This window comes from Schistocerca americana, chromosome X, assembly GCF_021461395.2.
Source record: "Schistocerca americana isolate TAMUIC-IGC-003095 chromosome X, iqSchAmer2.1, whole genome shotgun sequence".
NCBI classification, from domain to species: domain Eukaryota; kingdom Metazoa; phylum Arthropoda; class Insecta; order Orthoptera; family Acrididae; genus Schistocerca; species Schistocerca americana.
The window spans coordinates 507,931,128-507,945,080 of record NC_060130.1 but is presented as its reverse complement, the minus strand read 5'-3'; the positions used below and the strand labels follow the sequence as shown (position 1 = coordinate 507,945,080).

The 13,953-nt window shown below is 43.2% G+C and overlaps 1 protein-coding gene across 5 annotated transcripts in view; it reads right to left on the bottom strand.

Annotated features, from left to right (window-relative positions):
* Nucleotides 1-13,953, bottom strand: part of LOC124555037 (synapse-associated protein of 47 kDa-like) — a 320,494-nt gene that overhangs the window by 42,495 nt on the left and 264,046 nt on the right. For all 5 annotated transcript variants that reach the window (XM_047128800.1, XM_047128801.1, XM_047128803.1 and 2 more), the window contains exon 5: nt 1,730-1,870. In XM_047128800.1, coding sequence (XP_046984756.1) covers nt 1,730-1,870 — 141 coding nt within the window. The remainder of the gene's footprint in view (nt 1-1,729; nt 1,871-13,953) is intronic.

The window sequence follows — 13,953 nt, the reverse complement described above, 5'->3', positions numbered from 1 at the left end:
GCCATGCATATACACTTTAACCACAGTGGCACACCAACACTTCACAAACTCAGCTTTTTTGGAAAGGCTTCCACCCATGAGCTGAAATACAATAATCTTGCCTCTTTGGACATCAGACAAATCGCTCTGTTTCTGCATTATGACAAAGAACGTACTGCTTAGTGCATGCCCTGGACACATTTCATATACCCTCTACAGTTCATTCTGCCGTCTGCCGTATGCGAGCAATTATTGCGTACTGATATCTAACATAGGCAGTGGTCACATTAATGTGACTTAATCTTGTAATTCTGTTTCAGAAGAAGCTTTGTGCCATCATCTAGATCCACTCTTGCACCTTATCCACGAACTTCACACATTGTATTCATGCATGCAGGTGCTCCTTCATGCAACCAAACAGGTGAAATTCATCTATTCATCTTGAGCTAGACCATGATTGTTTAGTGGGTGCTCCAGCCACTCAAAACCAATGTTTTGAGGTTACTGGATTTTGTCTTCCCAGTAGTATGAAGACAGCTGAAGCAATATCACACCTTTTGTAAACTTCCCTCTCCTATTAGTTTTTGATTTTGGATTTCAGATCACACATTAGCTCACAACTGCTACCACTTTTTATTGTTTTATCTTTAGAAGTGTAATGAATTAGTGGTGGATCTTCCCTATCCCGGAACATGCATGTCATCAACTTCTTTGTAGAATCCTGGCTTTTGAACTTCCTTCTCTGCCAGTTAATCTGTTTTTCTAATGATGGACCCGTGTCGTGTCTTAAATGTGATTTCAATATTTCCAAGCATTTCTTTTTGCATTTGTCAGGTGGGATGGCATCCAACAAATGTGCACATTGTGATAGTTCAGAAATTTGTGGACAACTGCAATCACTGAACCACGGCTAATGTTGGACTCATGTGCAGTCATCAATTCTCCCATGACGATTATCATAAATAATTTGCTCATTGTGTCTATATTGCTATCCATTTTTTAAGTGAGTGGCATACCCAACTGCTCTTCATTACAGATCAAGACACACTGACTTCTGAAATGATTTATACTCTCTTAAATTTTTTTGTTAAGTAAGAGAGCTATCACCACACTGCAGGGGCATTCTGCAAATAATATCCACAGCTTTAGTCCCTTCAGAGTATAGGGAATAATTACTCTTCATTTTTTCCTTGGTGCATACAGACAACAAGGCACTCATCATAAAATGATCTCAAATCACTACAAAAAAGAGTTAATCACTGAAGCAATACAGCTGACGTACAGGAACAACAGTGAAGTTAAGAATGTTATTGTTGAGTCAGTAGTGTCTACCAATGGAGCAGAAAAAGTGCCCTTACTTACTGACTTGTCTTTTTTCTCTGGATAACATATTTCTAATATAGGCTTGACTACTCTGTTATGGTCCTCTACAAGAGAAACAAAAAATAGCTGATATGGACACACACTATTATGTAAACCTAAAAAATGTCTGAAAATGCTGTTTCATGAAACCACAATCCTTTGTCATATTTTCTTATCTGGCTTAAAGAGAACAGTTAACTGATAAGGCAGTTTAGGTACATTACTTATTTTTGTGTTAGAGGATACTGACAATTCTTTGTAACATGGGTGGTTTTATGAACTGGATGCATTTGTGGTATTGAATCCAATGAACCATTTGATGTAGTGATGTAAGTCATCTGTAATGTCGTACTCCACAAACATAAATAATACGTAAGGAAAAAAGTACCGTAGAAAGTGTGAGGCATTCTTCTTTGAGAGATTCTTCATTAGCACAGCCAACCCACGGAGGAAAGGCAGGTTCCGCACCTTTTGACTGTTTTTCCTTGATGAATGATTCCTGTTCTTTGTTGAAGTCTCCAAGAAGGCTCTGAAACACAACAAACATATGTACTAATCTCAATGTTGATTTTTGAACAAGAATTGTCTTAGTCATTACATAGCAAAAGCAATATGAATTATGTTACAGTAACAAACTTTTGGAACAAATCTTGTCCCATCACGTGTCTAGGAGAAGGACCACGTGAGGTTGCTAGGAGGTGTTTGGGGGGAAAGACTGCTTCATTCCACATTTTTGTGCTGCCGACTTACATGTAAATAATTAAAGTTTAATGGTGTTGACTTACTATAAAATAAAGGAAGTTCAAAAACACTTAATGAATGTGTCAGGAAGAAGGGGGAAAAAAATTGTCTGACTGATACAAACGTGAGTCTGCTACACATAAGTAGCCATCATAATCAGCTGTCTCTTCAAAGACATTGTGTTTATGTCAGTGACTGTTAAACTTTTTATTTCCACTATTGCAATTTCGGCCTCAGGCCATTATCAAGTGCAGATTTTTTGGCTTTAAGCCACTTCTACTCCATACAAGCTGACATTTATATGTCATTGTCATTTGTTGTTACGTACGTTCGTAACACTGCTAAGTAGTGCGAGCACACATGTCCATATATCGTAAAACAGCACAGTCTGTGCATACGTATGTTCGTTCAACCATCACTAGTAACTTTTGCACAAAACCACAGCAGTGAATTACTGTTTACAGTCTGCGATTTGTTGATTTTGGAGAGAAGTTCTTCAGCATTGATGGGGAAATAATATTTTGTAAACTATGAGAAGTTAAAGTTACTGCAGAAAAGCAGTTTAATGTGCCAGCCAGACACAGCAGCTTTGTGAAGAAAAGAGGTGGACAGCAGATAAACACTGTTATTTGAGCAAACAAATTGATCTACAATCGTGTAGTCATCCTTCAAGGGCCTGTGTGATACAATGTCGTCTTGCAATTCCCCATTGGAGAAGCTGAAGAATCTCTGCTTCAGACAGTTCTTGGAGAAGAAAACAGCAGATCCAGAATGCTCACAAAAATATGAATTAGTGTTGCTGACCAAAAGATTTGAGTGTTGGTTGGTTGGTTTGTTTGAAAAAAGGGGGGAGGAATCAAACTGCTAGGTCATCAGGTCATAATTCCACAAGGTGCAAGTAAAATAATCAAGACATACAAAACACAGCAGGAAAAAAGGAGAAAACTACAAGAACGACAGAATGGCAACAGACACTAAAATAGACAGAAATTGGACCAGAAAACCACAGAGAGACGCAAGAAACATGTAGAAGAGATCAAAACAAGAGAGCAGATTACCATAGCTGGCTGACCATGAGAATAAAAAGGAGAAGCCAGCCACTCTGCAAAGTGGTAAAGGGAAGGACTCCAGTTAAGACAGAAGGGATTGGACGCGAACTGCAATCGTAAGCTCTGACCTGGGCCGCCGATGTGGGAGATGAACCGCTGTGGTTGGGAAAAGGAGATGGTAATTCAGACACGCAGGAGAACTATGAACATGTGCAATGTAACTGGTGAGCAGTTGTGCATGCCTAACCTTCAATGAAGGGACTCCTGCCTTCACCAGAACACTGGTCACTGGACTCATTCTAAAAGTTCCCGTCGCTAAGTGGACACCACAGTGGTGCACTGAGTCGAATAAATGCAATGCGAGGGCGCCCCCGAACTGTAAACCAGACTCCCATAGTTATGGCGGGATTGAACAAGGGCTCTGTATAGCTGCAGCAGTGGAGAACGATTTGCACCCCAGTTGGTGTTGCTCAGGCAGCGGAGGACACTGAGGTGCTGCCAGCACTTCCGCTTAGCTGACGAAAGTGAGGTAGCCAAGACAATCGGGCATCGAAAATCAATCCTAAGAATCCATATGTCTCCACTACAGTGAGTGGATCATCATTAAGGTAACTACAGAAATGCATGACACACGACGTTGCAGCTGAAAACTGGAAGCCATGAGCTAGAGCCCATGACCGTGCCTTCTGAATGGCTCCCTGTAGGTGCCACTCAGCAACACCAGTACTGGAGGAGCAGTACGAAATGCAGAAGTCATCTGCATACAGAGGAGGTGAGACCGACGGCCCTACAGCTGCTGCTGGACCATTAATAGCCACTAAAAATACAGAGACACCCTGACACGGAGCCAGTATGCCACGTGACTCCAGGACCCAACCCAACCGACGACACACCATATGTTCCAGTAGATTACAAAGAAAGTTGGTGTGGCTGATGGGCCAGTAGCTATCCACATCAAGTGGGTTTTGACCGGGTTTGAGCACCGGAATGATGGTGCTCTCCCTCCATTGCGATGGAAAGACGCCATTGCGCCAGATCTGGTTGAAAATGAAGAAGAGATGTCGCTTGTAGTCAGACAAGACATGTTTTATCATCTGACAGCGTATCTGATCTGACCCAGGAGTTGCGTCAAGGCAATGTGCAAGGGCGCTGAGGAGCTCCCACTCTGCAAATGGGGAGTGACAGGTTTCACTGTGGCATACAGTGAACGAGAGGATTTTCCTTTCCATCAGTCATTTGAGGGTGCAAAAGGCCATGGGGGATCTTCTCCAACACAGAGGCTCGAGCATAGTGCTCAGCAAAGTGCTCGGCAATCGCGGTTGCGTCGGTAGATAACACGCCACTGATGTTAATGCCATGGACACCTGTTGGGATCTGGTACCCAAGAAAACATCTGATCTTCATCCGGAGTTGGGAAGGTGATGTATGGCATGCAATGGCCGACACATACCTCTGCCAACACTCCTGTTTTCCATCATTTTATAAGCTGGCAAAGGCGGGTACGGAGCTGCTTAAAGGCTATTAGGTGCTCTAGGGAAGGGTGCTGCTTACGTCACTGTAGAGCTCACCGACGCTGTAAATTGCCTCAGCGACTTCCAGCGACCACCAAAGGACTGTCTTTCACTGGGCCTGCTCAATGACAACATCGATGGCACCATGTGTGGGAGATTCAGCAATGACGGCAGAGGTGAAGGTATCCCAGTCTGCCTTGTTTAAAGCCAATCTGGTTAGGCGTCCGTGAGCATGACGCTGGGGGAGAGACAGGAAGTGGTCACTACCACACAGGTTGTCATGTGCTCTCCAGTGGATAGAGGGGACAAGTGCAGGACTGCAAACTGGGATATCAATGGGCTAATATGTGCCATGTGGCGCACTGAAATGTGTGGGGATTTCCTGCATTGTCCTTATCCTAACAGCCACAGCTTGAGGAGGGGTTCGAAGGGGCACAGGTTCACTAGATATTGAGTTCAGGACATAGACGCAAACTGCACCTGACACACTATTATATTTATTTATTTATTTATTTATTTATTGTTCCGTGGGACCACATTAAGGAGAAGTCTCCATGGTCATGGAACGATTCAATACATGAAATTACAACACGATTGTAGAAACATATAAAATGAGATATAAGAAACATATTCAGGCGACACGTCGTTAGTTTAAATAAAGAAAATCAAGAATGTAACACTGGAATTTGCTTAATTTTTTAGCTCTTCCAGGAGCTCCTCGACAGAGTAGAAGGAGTGAGCCATGAGGAAACTCTTCAGTTTAGACTTAAAAGCATTTGGGCTACTGCTAAGATTTTTGAATTCTTGTGATAGCTTATTGAAAATGGATGCAGCAGAATACTGCACTCCTTTCTGCGCAAGAGTCAAGGAAGTGCATTCCACATGCAGGTTTGACTTCTGCCTAGTATTAACTGAGTGAAAGCTGCTAACTCTTGGGAATAAGCTAATATTGCTAACAACAAACGACATTAAAGAAAATATATACTGTGAGGGCAATGTCAAAATTCCCAGACTATTGAATAGGGGTCGACAAGAGGTTTTTGAACTTACACCACACATAGCTCGAACAGCCCGTTTTTGAGCCAAAAATACCCTTTTTGAATCAGAAGAATTACCCAAAAAAATAATACCATATGACATAAGCGTATGAAAATATGCTAAGTAGACTACTTTTCGTGTTGAAATGTCACTTATTTCAGATACTGTTCTAATGGTAAATAAAGCGGCATTTAGTTTCTGAACAAGATCCTGAACATGGGCTTTCCACAACAGCTTACTATCTATCCGTACGCCTAGGAACTTTAACTGTTCCGTCTCGCTTGTAACATGCCCATTCTGTCTGATTAAAATATCAGTTCTTGTTGAATTGTGAGTTAGAAACTGTAAAAACTGAGTCTTACTGTGATTTAACATCAAATTATTTTCAACAAGCCACGAACTTATTTCATGAACTACATTATTTGATAATGTTTCAATATTACACACAAGATCCTTCCCTACCAAGCTGGTGTAATACTAGAAGGCATATCATTTATATAAGTAAGAAACAGCAGTGGCCCCAGCATCGATCCTTGGGGAACGCCCCATTCAACAGTGCCCCATTGGGACTGAACATCATTACCACTCTCAATATTGCGGAGAATTACCTTCTGCTTTCTGTTCTTAAAGTAAGAGGCGAATCAATTGTAAGCTACTCCCCTTACTCCATAATGTTCCAACTTCTGCAGTAATATTTTGTGATCAACACAGTCAAAAGCCTTCGTTAAATCAAAGAAAACACCTAACGTTCGCAACCTTTTATTTAATCCGTCCAAAACCTCACAGAGAAAAGAGACTATAGCATTTTCAGTTGTTAAGCCATTTCTAAAACCAAACTGTACATCTGACAGCAAATTATGTGAATTTAAATGCTGCAGTAACCTTGTATATACAACCCTCTCGATAACTTTAGCACACACCGATGGCATAGAAATAGGTCTATAATTATCAACATTATCCCTGTCTCCCTTTTTATAAAGTCGCTACGGTTCCTGTAATATCCCTTATAGCTGCGAAGGTCAGGGGTCCGTATTACTGGGAACCAGGTTTCCTGGAGAGCAATGCAGAAAGCAGGTGTAAAGCTTAAAAGTTGCCATAGCTCAGCCAGGTGGTGGAAAAAACTGCCGCAATTCAACTGGAGGTTTACGTGATTGTGAGACTGGGAAGGCATGAAACAATCAATGAGGCAGTCTATGCCTCAGGGTCACCTGCTGCCACCAGATGAGTACCTGCGCGATCGACATCCATTGTCTCTGAGAGCCCAGCGAGGTCGCGAGGTCTAGGTCCTCAGGGGATGCCAGAATCTCCACCTCAACCTCAGACACAGCTTGTAGGTAGTGGTGGTGTGGGTGCCACTACAGTGCCTTGATTCTTGGGGGTCTTTTTCTTTTTAGGTTTCTCTGACTGCTCCTTACGTTTTTCTGGATGGGAGGGCTTCACTGATTCAGTCTCAGGGACTGAGGAGGTCCGTGAAGCCCTGTGGTTGCTTCAGCCACTGGCAGGTGTCAGCTTTGCCACTGGTAGGAATCTGGGAATGGAGTGACCCAAGGGATCCCTTCCTGCCGAAGAAGACTTACGCTTCTCCAGCTGAGAAGTGGGGACTGACATCCCCGATGGGTGGGGGTGGGGTGCGGGTGGTGGGGGGTTGCTCCTGAAGTAGGTTGTGCAGGAGCAACCAGGAGGAAAGTACCCCCCACCATCAAGGGGGCAGGGGGAGTCTGACAGCTCTGAGAGCCAACTGTACATCTACATTTACATACATACTCCGCAATCCACCATACGGTGCGTGGCGGAGGGTACCTCGTACCACAACTAGCATCTTCTCTCCCTGTTCCACTCCCAAACAGAATTAGGGAAAAATGACTGCCTATATGCCTCTGTACGAGCCCTAATCTCATCTCATCTCATCTCATCCTCATCTCATCCTTATCCCATCATTATCTCATCCTCATTCTCATCTCATCTTTGTGGTCTTTCCGCGAAATGTAAGTTGGCGGCAGTAAAATTGTACTGCAGTCAGCCTCAAATGCTGGTTCTCTAAATTTCCTCAGTAGCGATTCACGAATAGAACACCTCCTTTCCTCTAGAGACTCCCACCAGAGTTCCTGAAGCATTTCCGTAACACTCGCGTGATGATCAAATCTACCAGTAACAAATCTAGCAGCCCGCCTCTGAATTGCTTCTATGTCCTCCCTCAATCCTACCTGATAGGGATCCCAAACGCTCGAGCAGTACACAAGAAAAGGTCGTATTAGTGTTTTATAAGCAATCTCCTTTACAGATGAACCACATCTTCCCAAAATTCTACCAATGAACCGAAGACGACTATCCGCCTTCCCCACAACTGCAATTACATGCTTGTCCCACTTCATATCGCTCTGCAACGTTACGCCCAAATATTTAATCGACGTGACTGTGTCAAGCGCTACACCACTAGTGGAGTATTCAAACATTGCAGGATTCTTTTTCCTATTCATCTGCATTAATTTACATTTGTATATATTTAGAGTTAGCTGCCATTCTTTACACCAATCACAAATCCTGTCCAAGTCATCTTGTATCTTCCGACAGACACCTTCCCGTACACCACAGCACCATCAGCAAACAGCCGCACATTGCTATCCTCCCTATCCAAATTATCATTTATGTAGATAGAAAACAACAGTGGACCTACCACACTTCCCTTGTGTACTCCAGATGATACCCTCACCTCCGAGGAACACTCACCATCGAGGACAACGTACTGGGTTCTATTACTTAAGAAGTCTCCGAGCCACTCACATTCTTGAGAACCAATCCCGTATGCTCGTACCTTAGTTAGGAGTCTCCAGTCGGGCACCGAATCAAATGCTTTCTGGAAGTCAAGGAATATGGGATCCGCCTGATACCCTTCATCCATGGTTCGCAAGATGTCATGTGAAAAAAGGGCGAGTTGCATTTCGCAGGAGCGATGCTTTCTAAAGCCATGCTGATGCATGGACAGCAACTTCTCTGTCTCAAGGAAATTCATTATATTCAAACTGAGAATATGTTCCAGAATCCTGCAACAGACCAATGTTAACGGTATTGGTCTGTAACCTTGAGGATCCGTCCTTCTACCATTCTTATATACAGGCGTCACCTGCGCTTTTTTCCAGTCGCTCGGGACTTTACGTTGGGCAAGAGATTCGCGATAAATGCAAGCTAAGTAAGGAGCCAATGCAGTAGAGTACTCTCTGTAAAACCGAGTTGGAATCCCATCAGGACCTGGCGATTTATTTATTTTCAACCCATTCAGCTGCTTCACAACCCCAGGGATGTCTATCACTATGTCCTCCATACGGGAATTTGTACAAGGCTCAATCGGCAGTAAGTTTGTACGATCCTCCTGCGTGAAAGATTTCTCAAATGCTAAATTTAAAATTTCAGCTTTCGTTTTGCTGTCTTCCGTTGCCAGGCCAGACTGATCAGTGAGTGACTGGATGGAAACCTTCGACCCGCTTACCGATTTTACATAAGACCAGAATTTCCTTGGGTTTTCAGCAAGATCTTTTGCTAAGGTATGATGGTGGTAGTGGTTTAATGCTTCGCGCATGGCTCTTTTTACAGCAGCACAAATCTCTACTAACTTTTGCCTCTCCCGATCTTCCTAGTACCGCGAGTGCAGCTGCCTTTGCTTCCTGCGCATTCTCCGAATTGCGTTGTTAAACCATGGTGAGTGTTTTCCGTCCGTAACCCACTTTTTCGGCACATACTTGTCCAATGCGTGATTTACAATGTGTTTAAAATTTGCCCATAATTCTTCCACGTCCATCGCACCGGAAGTAAATGAAGTCGATTCATTTACTAAGTGGGATGCTAACAACTGCTTATCTGCTCTTTCTAGTAAGAATACTCTCCTAGCCTTCTTGACCGATTTTTTAACTTTCGTAACCATAGTCGTAATGATAACATCATGATCACTAATCCCTGTCTCAGCACTGACACCATCGATGAGGTCTGGTCTGTTCGTGTCTACCAGATCTAAAATATTTCCGTTATGTGTTGGCTGTCGATTTAGCTGCTCAAGACAGTTTTCGGATAATGTGTTCAAAAGTAATTCACACGATGGCTTGTCTGTACCACCTGTAATGAATCCATAGACATCCCAGTCTATACTAGGTAGGTTGAAGTCGCCTCCGACTAATATAGCATGATCCGGGTACTTCTGCGATACAGAATGTAGACTCCCTTTGAATGATTCTAGAACGGTCACGGTGGAACCTGGTGGCCAGCAATAACACCCCACAATTAACTTTATTTCCCCTAGCTCTGTTAAATGTGTGCAGACAACTTCACAATCACACTCTATTTCGACCTCAGTAGATACAATGTTTTTGTCAACTACAATGAAAACACCACCTCCTACCGCGTCTAATCTGTCTTTCCGATGCACGTTCCAACCCTCACTAAATATTTCAGAACTTCCTATATCAGGGTTCAGCCAGGTCTCAGTCCTGAGAATAATTTGCATGCCACACGCTTCCTGGAGGGCAGTAAATTCAGGAACTTTATTCCGAACACACTGAAAATTTACTGCTAATATCTTGATAGCTGAAGTGTCTTTACACTGAGCGCGTCCTGATTTCCCTGCCTGCAAATCGACTGGTGAGTGTTCATCAGGACACCTCGCACTACTGCGTAGCCTAAAAAACCCCCATGTGCAAGCCACAAGTACTCTGCTACCCGATTACCCGCTTCCTTTGTGTAGTGCACCCCTGACCTATCTAGGGGCGTCCTACAATTCCCCACCCAAAAGCGCAAGTCTAGAAATCTGCAGCCAAGACCGTCACAGAGTCGACGAAGCCTCTGGTTGGGACCCTCCACTCGGCTCCAAACCAAAGGACCCCGATCCACTCTGGGAACGATGCTGCAAATAGAGAGCTCTGTACACAGCGGAACGGAAGAGGGTACAACCATTGTCACAGCGGCAGCGTAGATTGACGTCATATGCACACGATGTAGCCTCTCATATCTTCTCTTAGCCTCAGTGTAGATTAGTCGGTCTTTTATTTCATTATTTTTCTTTCTTTCTGGAGAATCCTGCAGTCGGGCGAGCAAGGTGAATGGTGCTCTCTGCAGCTGACACAGATAGGAGGTGGGGCACAGGGAGTACTGGGATGTGAAGGACATCCACAATCTCAAAAGGTGATGCTGGAAGTACAGCAGGAAGACACATGGCCGAACTTCCAGTACTTGAAAGCACCACATCAGGGGGAGGGATATATGGCTTTACGTCACAGCGGTAGACTATCACCTTGACCTTCTCGGGTAATGTGTCACCATCGAAGGACAAGATGGTTTGAGTGTCCATCAACGAAACCAACAATGTGGGTGGATGCTATGTTGCAAATGATGTTGTCAGTTTTCTAAAAGTTGGTGGATCTAGAGGACTGTTCCTCCTGAAGTATGAAGCGCTCTCTCTCTCGTGAGTTAACAACTCGACAACTACCATGTCGTTTGAAAACCCTATGAAGGCACTGTGGCCAGATGATGTGAACAACAGAGGCAAAACTTTGCAGTTTGTAACAGATGGTGCTTTACACATGGCTAAAGCAGCCAAGGGGCTGCAGATTATCTACCCTCAAATGGTGTAAATCACTTGCCATACACATACAATGCAACAGATGGGTGATCAAATTACCCTGATGTGGACAAATTAATTTCCTGTAGTAAGAAAATCTATGCGAAAGCTCTGCTATAGGTACAGAAATTCAAGGAAGAAGCACTTTCACCACCCTTCTCTTGCATGAGTGGTTCTTGGCTTAATGCTACTGAGTCTTACTGCACCAGCTACAGCAAAATAAACAATCTTTTGTGAGACTGATAGCAATGAATCGAGTTCTATCAAAAGTGTGGAAGACCCCTTCACAGATATCTTGTCTGGAAATTTGGCATGCATCAAGGCTAAATTTTCAGTGGTATCAAACACCATCAACATGTGCAGTTGGGTCAAGCTCGTGCACATGTGACTGATGAAGTGAACTACACAATGCAAAGTGTTCTCCTGTGGAACCTTGGATATTCTACAACATGCAATATTTGTGACAGCTTTTCTGGGAATGCCACTACGTTTGAAGATCCTGAACCAAAACTGGCCCGCAGTGACCTTGCTGCCTTCAAATACACTTCGTTGAGGTCTTGCCACATAGACAGGAGCTTTTACAGGTACAAAAATTTCGTCAGTGGCAACAGTAGATCTTTGAAAATAGAAAACCTGACAATACACCTTGTGATCAGGCGCAGCTCTGCAGCAACTGAAGATTGACAGGACAAAAAAAAAATGGTTCAAATGGCTCTGAGCACTATGGGACTCAACTGCTGTGGTCATAAGTCCCCTAGAACTTAGAACTAATTAAACCTAACTAACCTAAGGACATCACACACATCCATGCCCGAGGCAGGATTCGAACCTGCGACCGTAGCAGCCCCGCGGTTCCGGACTGCGCGCCTAGAACCACTAGACCACCGCGGCCGGCGTTAGGACATGTTAACTAATTTTAATATACAAGCGGTGTGCAGTAGTACAAACATTATTTTATTGTTTTGATAGGTGTTATTGTTTTCATTGGAACTTTCTCCTTTTTTTCAAAAAATGGTTCAAATGGCTCTGAGCACTATGGGACTTAACATTTGAGGTCATCAGTCCCCTAGAACTTAGAACTACTTAAACCTAACTAACCTAAGGACATCACACACATCCATGCCAGAGGCAGGATTCAAACCTGCGACCGTAGAGGTCGTGCAGTTCCAGACTGAAGCGCCTAGAACCGCTCAGCCACAATGGCCTGCCCTTTTTTTCAACTCACACATGCAGACATTACAAATGTACGTGCCAGTTAGTGTCAGACACTGCAAAAGGTAAGCACTATACTCACAATTGGTTCACAAGTGTATTTTGTATTAAATGGTACATTAAAAAAATCAACAATGTTATTTAAATAAACTTACATGAAGTCACTTCTCAAGGTCATGTTTATCTAAGATTTAGGCCATCATTAAGATCTGTGTCATTAAAATCTGAGTTCTAGTTACAATTAAAGGACAGGAAGGAGGTGTCTGTCTGTCTGCCTGTTTTTCTGGCCAGCCTTCAATTCAAGTAACACATATGCCACATAATGCAATTTCTGAATTCGTCGTCACTATTGTCAGACACTCTGCAGGGATGGAACACTGCCAATTTTATTGCAAATGACATTATTATACAGGTAAATAGCTAATCTAATAATCTGTATTCAATGTATTCCACCAAATGCTCTTTTAACATACATACTAGAATGAGGCATAAAATATCAGCCACAGTAGTTAAATTTGACACTTTAAATGACAAAACTGCTTCACTGGAACTGAAATGTCACACAATGGAGAGTTAATAGCTCATGAACAGATATAAAGATGGAGGAGACAACTATTAGCTTTGTTACTTTATATGGCATTACAACACAGAAGGGGCAGTAAAATTAAAATGACACAGACGGAAAGAAAGTACGTAAATTATTTATTATTTGTAAAGTAATCACCATAACTGGTAACATATTTATTCCACTGTGGGACAAGACTGTCAATTCCATCATGGAAAAATGCTTGTGTTTGCCCTCGGAACAATGATTTTATCCAGGGATGCACTTGTTTGTCTGAAGCAAATCAATGGCCACGCACGTCTTTCTTCAAGGCTCCAACGACACGCAAATCTTGTGGGAAGATATCTGGACTGTATGGAGAATACGCAAAGGCTTCCCAGCGAAACTTCTGGAATGTAGTCTGAACAACCTTTCACACGTATGGGCAAGCATTATCCTGCAAGAAAATGGTGCTGTCCAGCAACATTCCTGAGTGTTTGGACCTGACAGTGCACTTCGATTTTTGCCGAGTGGCCACACAGCACTGTGCATTAATTGAAGCATGCTATCAAGTCCAAACGCCAAACAATGCTGACGGGTGGCATCATTATGATGCAGGATAATGCTTGCCCACATGTATCTCAGGTTGTTTCGACTATGCTGCACAAGTTTCACCGGGAAGCCCTTATACATTCTCCATACAGTCCAGATCTCTCCCCACGTGATTTCAATATTTTTGGAGCCATGAACAATGACATTCGAGGTCGCCGATTTGATTCAGACAAAGACGTGCATGACTAGGTAGAATCATAGTTCCATAGGCAAGTGCCAACATTTTTCCATGAATGTACTGACAGCCTTGTCTCACAATGGACTAAATATATTAACAGTACGGCGATTACATTTGAAATGAAC